We start from the raw sequence: 13,220 nt of genomic DNA, 5'->3' as shown, positions 1-13,220 counted from the left end.
GTACTGTGAGGAAGGTAGAGATACTGTCTGCTTGTAGCTCTTCAGACTGTTAGGGATAATTTCATTTGCATATAGATATATACATATGTATGTATAAAATCTATATATACATGTAGACACACATACATTATATGTCCAGTGCAGGAAAAGAGATTCCATCCATTTATTAAACAGGTTTTGAAACCAGCAGGGAGACTTCAGTTCAGGAGTGAACAAAAAGTTCCTGAACAAGCTTATGTAAAACATTCTGAATGCAAAAATCAAGGAATAGCTTTTCGAGGAATTTTTTGGTTTTGGTTTTTCGAGACAGGGTTTCTCTGTGTTGCCTTGGCTGTCCTGGACTCACTTTGTAGACAAGGCTGGCCTCGAAAATCAGAAAGATCCGCCTGCCTCTGCCTCCCGACTGCTGGGATTGAAGGCGTGCACCAAGCTGGAGTCCAGCTGTCCCTTGCAGTACTTCCTCCATGCCGCTAGGTGGCAGAGCGGGACACCTACCGCTCTCCCGATGGGCTTCGCGCGGGCGCGCATCTTAAGCGGCCGGAAGAGCCGGTGCGCAAAGGAGCTCAGCAGGCGGAAGTGGCTCGTACGCCGGTAGCCGCCATGCCGGGGGACCACCGCCGCATCCGCGGGCCGGAAGAGTCCCAGCCGCCGCAGCTGTACGCGACCGACAAAGACGAGACCCCTGCAGCCCGCGATCCGACGCGGCTACGACCGGTGTACGCGCGCGCCGGGTTGCTGAGCCAAGCGAAGGGCTCGGCTTACCTGGAGGCGGGAGGTACCAAGGTGCTGTGCGCCGTGTCGGGTCCGCGCCAGGCCGAGGGCGGCGAGCGCGGCGGAGGCCCTGCCGGAGCGGGCGGCGAGGCCCCGGCCGCCCTCCGCGGCCGTCTGCTCTGTGACTTCCGCCGCGCGCCCTTCTCCGGTCGCCGGCGTCGCGCCCCGCAGGGCAGCGGCGAGGAGCGCGAACTGAGTCTGGCCCTGCAGGAGGCGCTGGAGCCCGCTGTGCGCCTAGGGCGCTACCCTCGTGCTCAGCTGGAGGTGTCCGCGCTCCTGCTGGAGGACGGCGGCTCGGCGCTGGCCGCGGCGCTCACCGCCGCCGCGCTCGCCCTGGCCGACGCGGGAGTGGAGATGTACGATTTGGTGGTGGGCTGCGGCCTCAGCCTCTCACCTGGTCCTTCCCCTACTTGGCTGCTGGACCCCACGCGCCTCGAGGAGGAGCACTCTGCAGCCGGCCTCACGGTAGCGCTCATGCCCGTCCTCAATCAGGTGGCCGGGTTACTAGGCAGCGGGGAAGGCGGCCAGACTGAGAGTTGGACGGATGCGGTGCGCATGGGACTCGAAGGCTGCCAGCGCCTCTACCCGGTGCTACAGCAGTGCTTGGTGCGGGCTGCCCGCCGGAGGGGGGCCGCCGCTCCGCCTTGATCGGGAAACCTGAGCAGCAAGGATGCAGAGGACTGCTATCGCCCTTCTCCCCGGAAAGGACCAGCGCCGATGGTCGCCTGACTTCGATGATCTGAGAAACGAGAGTGGAGAAGTGGCACGCACATATCCCAAGCCCTGGACAGCTGTGTTGGAACGTTTAGAGGGCCTTTGCAGGCATGATCCGGTTGCAGAAATTTGGAAGCAGCCTTACTCCCAAGTTGGAAAGGACTTAGGCAGATTTACCTGGTAAATGAGATCTGAGGCTATGATCTTGTAAGGGATGGACCTTGTGTGGGCCAGTGTCAGCTCCAGTGTGTGATAAACTGATTCCATTGAGGGTGGACAAGGGGACTTTGCCTTCTCACTACCTGAAGTAAAACATAAAAACCTTTCTACACCTGGAAATAAATCTGTTGTGGGTTTTTTGTTTTGTTTTTTTGTTTTTTGTTTTTTTTTTCCCCTTCTTGGTACTAGAGTTAGAAACAATGCTGTTCAGAACTGCGGGGTTGGGTGCGCAGGGGTGTCTTGAGTCAATACTACCTTAAATGTTCCTGTTAGCTCACTGTGAGAAAGGGTAACGTGCTTCAGAGAAGAAACCCGCCTCAGAAACAGTGTCTGGGCAGCTGCTGAGAAGAAACCAAGGCTCCATAGAAACACCCCACCCACTCCCCCCCACCTCTAAAAAAAACCTGGGAGGAGTTAAATGGCTTCAGAAGCCTGGGTGCACCCCTGTCCTCTTTAGTGAAAGACAAGACAGTGGAGTTTGGTAACTGGAGAGGATTATGCTCTGGAAGGAAGCCAGGTCAAGTAGCATAGCCAGAGGGTTCCATGGCTTTCAGAAGTGCCCTGTTAGGTGTGGTAACGCAAACGGATCTCTTGAGTTTTGGGGCTACGTAGAGGAACCCTGTTGCAGAAAATGAGAAGTGGAGTCCTGGGCTGGCTTCATTTCCTGGTGTCTTCCTATCCAGGCTTGGCTCCTGAGAACAAGGCCTGGGGCAGCAATGGACCACTACAGAAAAGCCCCAGAGTACTGTGGCACCATTCATAGCCTGCCTGTCCCTTACGGCACAGCTGGCCTGACTGACCAGAGGGGGAGGGACTTGTCCTGATCTTCACTTAGGGCTGAATTGGAGGAAGCTGTGTGAGACTTTTAAGTTTAGGTATTCCGGAGTCTGCTTAGCTTATGAGGCCCAGGTAAGAAGCCCTGGCCAGGGGGGACTGGAGAGATAGCTCACAACCATCTATAATGAGATCTGGTGCCCTCTTCTGACCTGCAGGGAGAATACTGTATAGATAAATAAATCTTTAAAATAAATAAAAGTGGGGCTAGAGAGATGGCTCATAGGTTGAGAGCACTGTGCTCTTCCAGAGGTCCTGAGTTCAATTCCCAGCAACCACATGGTGGCCCACAACCATCTATAATGTGATCGAATGACCTCTTGCGGCATGCAGGGGTACACGCAGGCAGAGTACTGTATACATAATAAATATTTTTTAGAAAAAGAAAAAAAATATCCAAATTTGAAGGATGGTTTACGGCTTGGCAGGGTCCATGGTGGGTTTAACCAAGAGAGATTATTAGATGGGCACACACAACCTTACAGCTCATTGTTGCTGTAGGAACACAAGTGTGTTTTGGGAAGGAGGAAAATAAGAGGCGCTCTGCATTGGGCTCGAGGGACTGTGGGTGGCTCCTGCAAAACCGCCACAGCACCTTGAGGATGATGATACAGCTGCTCTCTGGGTCTTCCCTCCCTGGCTGGGCCACACCAGGACTCATGACAAAGACCTCAGAAGTTAAACTCGCAACTACCAGGAGGTTTTCTGGATGGGCTAGCTGGACTGCTTCAGCAACTTGCAATGCCCAAGCTCCAGAAAGTTTATTTCTGGTTGCATGGGTGTGACCAGGGGCCTTCCGAAAGTACAAGGCAAGGAAACGAAGCCTCCCAAGAAGTAACAGCTGAGTCTGGAAGGCTGCCCACCTTTCCCTGGCCATGCTGGTCCAATGCTTGAGTGTTCACCTGTAGAAAATGATAGAGGCTGGCTTAGAGGGTGGGAGGCACAGTCTAGGGCAGAAGGCCATCTTCTAAAATCTAATTTTCCCCAATTCCCCTCCTGCCCCAAGTGTTGGCTAGTCTGGATTCTTTCGGGGAGGGGAGGGGAGCTGGAGCTTGTCGATGCTAAACATAACCACTACCACTGAAGCCTGGGAACCCAGAACAGGCAGGCAAGGGCAAACAATTTTTTTCCCTGTAGCCCATTCTTTTTCCAGGGCAATTGTGACTCAGGCTGTGGACTGCAGGGAGGATCCTCCTGAGCCCATCGAGCCTGGGTTAGGTAGGGGGTCATGAGATTCACCATCACCAACCCTGATCTTGCTGAGCAGAGTTAGGTAGGGGGTCATGAGGGGATTCAGCACTACCAACCCTGGTTTTGCTGAGCAGGGTTAGGTAGGGGGTCATGAGGGGATTCACCACCACCAACCCTGATCTTGCTGAGTGATTTTGGGAAGGAGGGTGAGGTACTGATAATGGAGGAAGATACAGGAGGACAGAGACAACCTACGCCCTTGACTGCTACACGAAGGGCTATTATCAGTCCAGATTTGGATCATCAGTCTAGGAAGAACATTAGTATGCCACGGCTTCCCTCGGGAGCATGGTACAGTACATACTTAAGACCCTGGGGCAACCAATGGGATAAGGCCAGAAAAGGGAAGCCATTTGGTTTGGTTCTGTTTGAGACAGGGTTTCTCTGCATCACCCTGGCTGTCCTAGAACTCATTCTGTAGACCAGGCTGGCCTCGAACCCAGATTCTCCTACTTCTGCCTCTCTAATGCTGGCATTAAAGGCATTCATTGCCACCGCCTGGCTCAGAACTTCACATTTTAACAAGCCTGGTGTATGCTTGGGATATACCCTACAAAGTCAGATTTCCTCTGCTTCCTTCCTAGAAGATGGTATTTCAATCCAGGACTGACTAACCCAGTGTCCAATTGGGGATAGCTTTGTACACTGTGTAAAGATTGTTTCTGTATTATTCAGATGCTGATTTCTGGGCAGGTGCAGATCTGATTCAAGCAGACTCTGGTTAGTTTTATAAAGCATCTCCTGTCTCAATGTTTTATCAACATTGTTCTTCATCACCATCCGATCAGCCAAATAAAAAACTGGGCAGCCTATAGCTGAGCAGGAAAGTTAAAGAGGGACTTCCGGGCCCAGAGAAGGGGTTCTAGGTGAGGACCAGAGAGAGGAGTTGCCATAGGAACAGGGATGAAGAAGCAAGTGTCAGAGCCAGACTAAGATGGCAGGTAACGGGCCACGTGGCTGGGAAGTGCCTGAAGCTTGTAATAAATATAGAGGTCTCCATTGTCATTCAGAGCAAGGACAGACATAGGAAAAAACAAGAAAGCCTTATATTTTACAGAGTCAAGGAGCTAAAAAGCAGAGGAAGGGGGAGAAGTGGCTGTCCTCCTAGGCACTGCTCCTGCGCACAGGTGGTAAGCCTGCAACTATGTCACTACTGTAGGTCCCTGTGTAAACCAAAGTGCCTTTGCTCACAGAGAGGCCACGAGGACCCAGACACTCGTAGGGTGATGAAGAGCAGAGTACTCACGGATTGTTCCTTGTCTGCGCAGTACACCGAGCTCTCTGCCTCTCGGTAGGCCCTCTGGCCCCTAGGACACACCGTATTTCTGCATGAGGAGCCCTCACTTCCAGGACACCTGTTCTCTTCACCATCCTCTGTTCCTGTTTAGAGAGGCAACAGTTGAAGTTTGGAGGCCCCGACTCAGTCAGGAGCCTAGCGGTAATCTAGAGCTCCAGAGACCAAGAAGGGAGAATGAGAGAGCTGCTTCGACTCCTGGGACAACCTAGGGGTCACAGAGGTCCTCTGGCTGTGGGAAGGGCAGGGGATATGAAGGACAAGTACAATGCTGGTAAAGGACATCTACAGTCAGAGAAAGCCACAGACAGAAGAACGCCAATGCCCTGATATCTCCAGGAGCGGAAAAAACTGGGCTCCCTCTTGAGTACCTGAGCTGTGTCCCGGTCCCTCTGCTGCTCCATGGACTCTAGGCTCTCCAGCAGGCTGTCCACTTGGGCTTTTATGTCATTCAGTTCCCTCCTGATGGAATCCAGCTCCTCCTCGGGCTGGACTGCTAAGAGGGGACAGGGCTGATGACTGCATGGGCACAGGGGCTGAGAGCAGTACTGTCAGGGCTTTCCAGCCTTCTACCATGTCAGATAAAAGCCTCCCAGCTCCTCCCTAGCACTGGAGGCGAGGGCTGTGCCCTTTACTCACATTTTATCTGCCCCAGGGCCAGGTGACTGTCCCCGCAGGCCTTGTAAGGGCTGTAGGTCTTCTTGGCCCGTGCTCGTAGCTGAGTCCGGCGAGTCCTTCGGCTCTTGGCTGGCACCTGATTGACGAGCAGAGGGATCCTCTTGCTTTCATCCACCCTGAAGAGTCAGGAGAGGCAGACCCAGTTAAGTCACCCCACTCCCCCCCCCCCCGCCTCCTCCCCCAGGACGCAGGTGGCGAGACCCACCCACTAACTGGTAGGGTATGGCGTCGCCATTCAACCCATAGTTCAATTCACAGTTCAACTATGGCGATAAAGAGGAGGACACTCAGGTCTGCCTGGCTCTCAGCTGAACTTGGGAGAACAAGGAGGAGGACACCCAGGTCTGCCTGGCTCTCAGCTGAACTTGGGAGAGCAAGTCTACACTTTTCTTTTTTCCTTCATCCCTTGCAGCCCAGCTTTGCTACTTTGTGGGTTCTTCTTTTTCCCACCATTTACCCCTCCTCCCAACCCCGCCCCTGCCCCCCTCCCCCGTTTCCCCTTCTATCACTAGATAGGAGAGAAAAAGGACAGAGGGAGAGGGTGACAGAGATCCTTGAATCGACTTTCTTCTTAAGCATGACTGTTAATAAACCACAAACAACCCCCCTGAACCACCAATAACCACTGGAGCCCCATCGCTCAGGTGCTAGCATATAGATACCCTTTGAAAAGTTCCCAGAATTCCAAACACCACACAACTGCAGAAACTATCTGCAGCTGGCAAACCACGGCTCTGCTGGAGCACGAGGAAATCATAGTCAGCTGCTGTGGACAGGTCAAAGCAGCCAGCCCTGTACCCCACACCCAAGATTAAAACAAAACCATATTCTTGTAATGTTTCTGTTTTTTGGTTCTGGTTTTGGTTTTGGTTTTTCAAGACAGGGTTTCTCTGTGTAGCCTTGGCTATCCTGAACTCGCTTTGTAGACCAGGCTGGCCTCAAACTCACAGAAATCTGCCTGTTTCTGCCTCCTGAGTGCTGGGATTAAAGACCTGCGGCACCACTGCCCCGCTGTTTCTGTGTTTTTAAAAAAAAAAACCAAAATTCCAAAATTGTCACTACACTGCCTTTCTTCCCTTCTGCAGTCTTTGCTTGGCCTCAGAATTTATGTAGCTGAGGCTGACTTTGAACTCCTGTCCAAACTACCCTCACCTGCAGCCCTTCCTTTGAATGTCGGGATTCTTCATCAAATGACACCCTAGGGTCTTGCCCAGAGTCGTTTTGGGAGACCGCAACAAACCAGCTTCTCCCTGACTGATCTCTTACCCCTTCCCCACCCCAGGTTCCAAGTGGCCGTCCGTCAGAGCCTGGCCCTCCAAAGGCTCTTCTGTCTGAGCCAGGCACTGCTGATCTTCCGGATTTTAGTCCGGCATAGGATGAAAGGGAAGAGTTAAGCCAGAGCCCAAGGTCTCAGTGTGGGTATGGAGACTTTAATCCTGGTGTGGGAACTGCCAGACCGCAGAGAGGTCTGCAGATGAGAGAGCTAGCAGGAAAGGGTAAGGCTGTCACCAAGCCACCTGCCCTTTGCTGCAAGCATGGAAGGGGGCGAGCTCCTAAAAAGTACCAGGCGTGTATGGGCAGTCTCACCCCTTTCACACGGAGGGATGTAGCGCCTGTGCGCACAAGTGGGTCTCTATTCCAGATGGTGGAAGGCCGGTGCGAATGCATATCGTATTAGGTCCTGCCTGGGATGAGGCGGGTGAGCACACTGAGTTGGGAGTCAGGTCTAAAGTTAAGAAACAGCTTCCTGGTGCTGTCGCCTTACGAGCCCAGCGCAAAGGCTGACTCCGAGGGCCAAGTGAAAGGTTGCCCGTCTGCCCTTAAAATCTGCAGGGTCCCCTGGGTGGGGATTTCCGGCCACCTTTGTTTCTTGGTTTCTGGAGGTCTGAGTGGGCGGTCGAGAATTCTTCGGATTCCAGAGGGTAGGACGAAGAAAGAAAACAGTCGAAGCGGGAAAAGGATGCTAAACACTTTAGACGCGGAAGAGACTGAACATCTGTGGCAGGAAAGAGCATCCTTGCAGCAGCGCATTGGTGGTTCAGTGGTAGAATTCTCGCCTGCCACGCGGGAGGCCCGGGTTCGATTCCCGGCCAATGCACAAGTCGTTTTTTTTTTTTTTTAAAGTAAATAATTTCCCCTAAGTAGTCAGAAAGAGAGTAAAAAGAACCAAGACTTCAGCTAATATGAAACAGACAGGGTTACCATTTGTGCTCCTACAGCAAGCAAAGAGGAACCTTCCGGCATTGAGTTGGTTCCTTTGCCTGCACTGAGTGCAAACGCGCACACGCGCGCGCGCACACACCCTTGGCTTTTCATTTTTCTTCCAAGAGGAGCAATCTGGTTTCACTGCAGGCTAATGACTGCAGTCTATCTAAAACTTGAGAATTCCCACACACAGAAAATACAGAAAAAAGAGAAAGAAAATTAAGAAAGAGCGAGAAATTAAGAAACCCAAAATGAGCCTGGTGTGGTGGTGGTGGTGGCAGTGGCAGCGCACGCCTTTAAACCTAGCGCTTGTGAGGCAGAGACAGGCTGATTGCTGTGAGCTCGAGGCCAGCCTGGTCTATAAAGCGGGTCCAGAACAGCCAAGGCTACACAGAGAAACCCTATCTCAAAAAACCAAAAAAAAAACAAAACAAAAACAAAAACAAAAAAAGAAAAAAAAAAAAAAAAAGAAAAAGAAAAGGAAAGAAAGAAAGTAACTTAATCCCAGCACTTGGGAGGCAGAGACAGGCTGATTGCTGTGAGTTTGAGGCCTGGTCTACAGAGCAAGTCCAGGACAGTCAAAGATAAACAGAGAAACCCTGTCTCGGAAAACAAAAACAAACCCAACAACAACAAAAGAAACTCAAAATGCCCTGTTTAATAGATGTCTCTCTAGGCAAAAACCAAACTACCTCCCAGAGCTGCACTTTGGAAAAGGAAGGAACCCGTGCTGACTACGCCTTTCCCCACAGCACTTACTCATGGACCACATCCTTGAGAGGGGGAGTTCAGCTTCGTGGGGCTCAGAAAAGCAGGAGTTTGGAACCTGTTCCTCTTCTGAGGGCCATCCAAAGCAAGAGGGCCAGACTGACGAGGCTGTTCCCGTTAACTGGGGAAAATCTCGGTTGACCTCCCGTGGAAGCCACTTCTGCCTGCCTCCGCCCACGTCTGAATACCCAGGAGCCCTTCTGAACACAGCCTGAGTCCCCCATAGGACAAGCTCGCTGCCTACCTCTAACACCGCCACGTACAACCACCTTTCCCTTATAGTGCCCCAATACAACCTAACAGGCTTGGGTCCAAGCCTCCTCAGGTCAGGAAAATATGGAAATTTACAAGTGTCAAGACTAACTAACTGTATAGGCCCCACTAGCCTCAAAATGACCACGTTAAGCCAACACCACAAGCCGGGCAGTGGTGGCACATGCCTTTAATTCCAGCACACACATGCAAATTAATAAATAAAGGATTGTTTTTGTTGTTGTTGTTGTTGTTTATTTTTGGTTTTTAATTCTAAAGCAACACCAACAAAAAGGTTTTCCTAAAAAATTGTCTTAGATGTGCCAAGCTAAGGACAAGATATCACCCAGAAAGGTTCCCAAACATCTATATTTAGAGAAAAAAAAAAACTTCTGAGGTTCTCTTCAGAGGACTGACTCCCTGACCCTATTCAGGAGGAGGACCAGCCTCCTGAGACAGGAGGATGTCATGTTGCTTCAACCTGCTAGGGCGGCATGCACTTTTGTCAGTTCCCTCAGCTACAAACAAAGCCTGGGTCTCCGGAATAAGTCACATGACTTTCTGAGCAGCCTGAGTGGCTGGGTGGGCGGCACACTCAGGGAACCTTGGAGATTTCTTTTTCCACCCCAGGGGAACTCCAGCCTCCCCGGCTAACAGGATAGACTCACCAGAAGACAGTCTCGTCCTGTGGTCTCTTCCGGCCTGGATGGGTAGAGCCAGGCCTGGGCTCTGCAGCCATGTTCAATCTGACAGTGAGCTAAGAGTGGAGCAGAGGTGAGGGGGATGAGAAAAGGCTGGAGGAGAGTGGGTCACGGGCACACATCAGTGGCCAACCCGGCCTCTGACAAACCCTAGCAGCCCCTATCGAGGGCTGTCCTCAAGCTCCAGGGAGTCATCCTGGAAGTTCCCTGAGACAAAGAGAAAAAGGGTCCCCTTTGCATTTTTCAAAACAAAAATAACCTAGGGTTGGAAAGTTTGCACTATTTCCCTCAGACCCAAACCCACAGTCATATTAACCTCATTGCCCAGGCCCTGGGGTTTAGGGAGATAGATACCGTCAAAAGGCAGCAGGAAGAATGTCCGCAGCCCTCCTGTCCTCGGAGGAGACACCAGCTCTGGGCCGGGCTAATTTTTGAGTGTCCTCCTGCTACCAGCCAGGGATGCAGAATGCCTGTGTCGGCCACCCTGGCATTAGCCACCATTGCCAGGCCCACGCCCACAGCCTGCTTCTGTGCTAAGCCTCAAAGAGCCAGGTTGCTGGGAGCCAGAAACCAAAGGGACTTTTAAAAACTTATTTTTTATTATTGAGGCAGGGTACACACCACAGAGTGCGTATAAAGGTGGAACAACTTGCTGGGGTCACAAGGATAAAACTCAGCTTGGCAAGCAAGGGCATCTTTGCCTTTAGATAAGTAATCTCCTAGATTTCAGAAAGAGTGTTTTTGTTTTGTTTTGTTTTGTTGTTTTTTTGTTTTTTGGTTTTTGGTTTTGGTTTTTCGAGACAGGGTCTCTCTGTATAGCCTTGGCTGTCCTGGACTCACTTTGTGCTTTGAGACAGGGTTTCTCTGTGTAGCCTTGACTATCCTGGACTCAGTTTGTAGACCAGGCTGACCTCAAACAGTGATCTGCTTGCCTCTGCCTCCCAAGTGCTAGGATTAAAGGCGTGGGCCACCATGCCCGGCTCATTACTGGCTTTTCTTTTTTCTTTATTTCTTTTCTTTTTTTTTTTTTTTCTTCCGAGACAGGCTTTCTCTGTGTAGCCTTGGCTGTCCTAGACTCAGTTTGTAGACCAGGCTGGCCTTGAACTCACAGTGATTTGCCTGCCTCTGCCTCCCAAGTGCTGGGATTAAAGGTGTACACCACCATGCCCGGCTCCATTACTAGCTTTTCTAATCGACTTCTGCCCACCCATGTATAATCGAGCCCCATAGTTCAATTTGTAGAGAACGCTGACTGTGCTGCATCCACTTGTGGGACCCTCTACCTTCTGCTCCGCTTTCTTCTCCTGTTTACATAAGACAAGGTCTTAGCTAGTAGACCAGGCTGGCCTCTGATTCATGACCCTCTCACCTAGGTCAGCCACCAGAAAATCACAGGCATTGACCGCCATACCAAGAAAAGATATTCTAAATTCAAAACAACCTCTTGGCTTACAATGTGTGTGTGTGAGAGAGAGGGGGGGGGGGCGGAGAGGGAGAGGACATACCCAGAAGCCAAAAAAGGATGTCTAATGTCCTACTCTATCTTATGCCTTTAAGACAGTGTTTCTCACTGCATTGGGAGCTAGACTGGCAGCCGGAAAGTTCCAGCAATTTTCCTGCAGGTGCTTGGCTACAGCTGGTTTTTTATTATTGTTTTTGTTTTTCTGCTTTTTTGGTTTGGTTTGGCATTTACTTGTTTGTTTGTTTGTTTATATGGTATTCTGCCTACATGTGAGCCAGCAGGCCAGAAGAGAGCACCAGATCACATTATAGATGGTTATGAGTCACCATATGGTTGCTGGGAATTGAACTCAGGACCTTCAGAACAGCCAGTGCTCTTAATCTCTGAGCCATTGCTCCAACTCTGGTTTGCCTTTTTTCATGTGGATTCTGGGATCTAAACTTAAACACGCAGGAGTGTCTCTTCAATGGAGGAAATAGATATAGCTGCATTCCACCCAGAAAGCTGGGACTAGATGTTGTTAACAGCTTGGTGAACTTTGGAAATCTGTAGAGCTAGACCTCACCCAAATTCCCTAGAACAAATGTCTCATATTGATCAGAGGCCATGCCAGATCCTAGGCCAGTGGTTCTCAACCTGTAGGTCAAGACCCCTTTGGGGAGTCAAACAACCTTTTCATAGGGATCAAATATCAAATATCCTGCTTATCAGATATTTACTTTATGATTTAAAATAGTAACAAAACTACAGTTATGAAGTAGCAATGAAGTAATTTTATGGTTGGGGATTACCATAACATAAAGAACTGTATTAAAGTGTCGCAGCATTAGGAAGGTTGGGAAACACTGTCCTCAGCCTTTATTTTGCGAAGGTATTTTTGGTTTTGTTGTTGTTTGTTTGTTTGTTTGTTTGTTTGAGACAGTGCCAGGGACCAAAAGGCCTGAGGCCGACCCCCACCCATTCAGTATTTGCAGCCAACATCCTGCTGGGCCACTCATTAGGTATGCAAGGCATCCGGCTTAGTCCTGAGAAGACAGCGATCTGATCCTAAGATAACCACAGAGATATCCTGCTTTGTCTCACCTGAAAGACCCCTCCCCTTGCAAATGTTCCCGGGGCTCAACCCAGAAGATTTTGTACTTTTCCACTACTCCCTTGCGTACCCCGCCCGCCCTAAAGCAGGTTTTAAAAAGCCTGCCCTTACCTTTAATAAACGAGCTCTTGACAAGCAATTGTTCGCTTGAGCTACTGTCTCTCTCCCGCCCATGTCTTTATGTACAGGTTGCGACCCCCCTCGATCCCCCAATAACTGACCAGCTGGACTGGTTGGTGGACTAATTATCGTTACATGGATTAATTTCAAGACAGGGTTTCTCTATGTGGCCCTGGCTTTCCTGGAATCTATTCTGTAGACCAGGCTGGCCTCAAACTCATATATCTGCTCTGACAGATGCTGGCATGAAAGGCTCAAAGGTGAGTCTGTGAAGTCATGCCTGAAGTTTTATTGTGCACCTTGAATTAGAATTATTGTTGTCTGGAAGCTTTTCCCCCTAAATTCTATTGTGTTTAAATATGCTTATAATAAATCGCCTACCATCAGCCAGGTGGTGGTGGCGCACGCCTTTAATCCTAGCACTCAGGAGGCAGAGGCAGGCAGATCGCCTCTGTGTGGCAAGTGAGTCTAGGCTAGTCAAAACTACACAAAGAAACCCTGTCTCAAAAAACAACAAACAAAGAAACAAACAAACAAAATCACCTACCATCAGACTCTCTAGAAGTTTTGTCAGGCCTGACCAACTACACTGGGCTGAACCGAGTTTTCATTTTCACCTCTTCCTGATTTGTTTTTCTGCCTTCCATGATGCTTGCAGGGACTTCTAAAGTACAGAAACCACGCTGACCCACTGAGCCATATTCCTACCCTGCCCCCCTACATTTGTAAAAGAAGGGTTATGGGGCATCTTTTTGGGGGGGGGTCTGAATTAGCGCTCCTCTGAATTGGGACTCCTTTGAACTATTTGTTGGTGTGTAATGAAAACAAAAATAGGTGGGACCCCATCCATATTGTCAA

General features: G+C 50.4%; 1 protein-coding gene across 1 annotated transcript; it reads left to right on the top strand.

Moving 5' to 3' along the window:
* Positions 1 to 88: 88 nt before the first annotated feature.
* EXOSC6 (exosome component 6) lies at positions 89 to 1,828 on the top strand. Its single transcript, XM_084756698.1, has one exon. The coding sequence runs from the start codon at positions 601 to 603 to the stop codon at positions 1,417 to 1,419; it is 819 nt and encodes a 272-aa protein (XP_084612824.1). The 5' UTR covers positions 89 to 600; the 3' UTR covers positions 1,420 to 1,828.
* The last annotated feature ends 11,392 nt before the right edge of the window (positions 1,829 to 13,220 follow it).

Source organism: Acomys minous (genome assembly GCF_964271855.1).
Source record: "Acomys minous genome assembly, chromosome: 14".
In the NCBI taxonomy this organism is placed as follows: Eukaryota; Metazoa; Chordata; class Mammalia; order Rodentia; family Muridae; genus Acomys; species Acomys minous.
This window is presented reverse-complemented; position numbering and strand designations above follow the sequence as displayed.

Coding starts and splice junctions, on each gene's coding strand:
- EXOSC6 (XM_084756698.1), top strand. CDS start 601: ATGCCGGGGGACCACCGCCGCATCCGCGGGCCGGAAGAGTCCCAGCCG.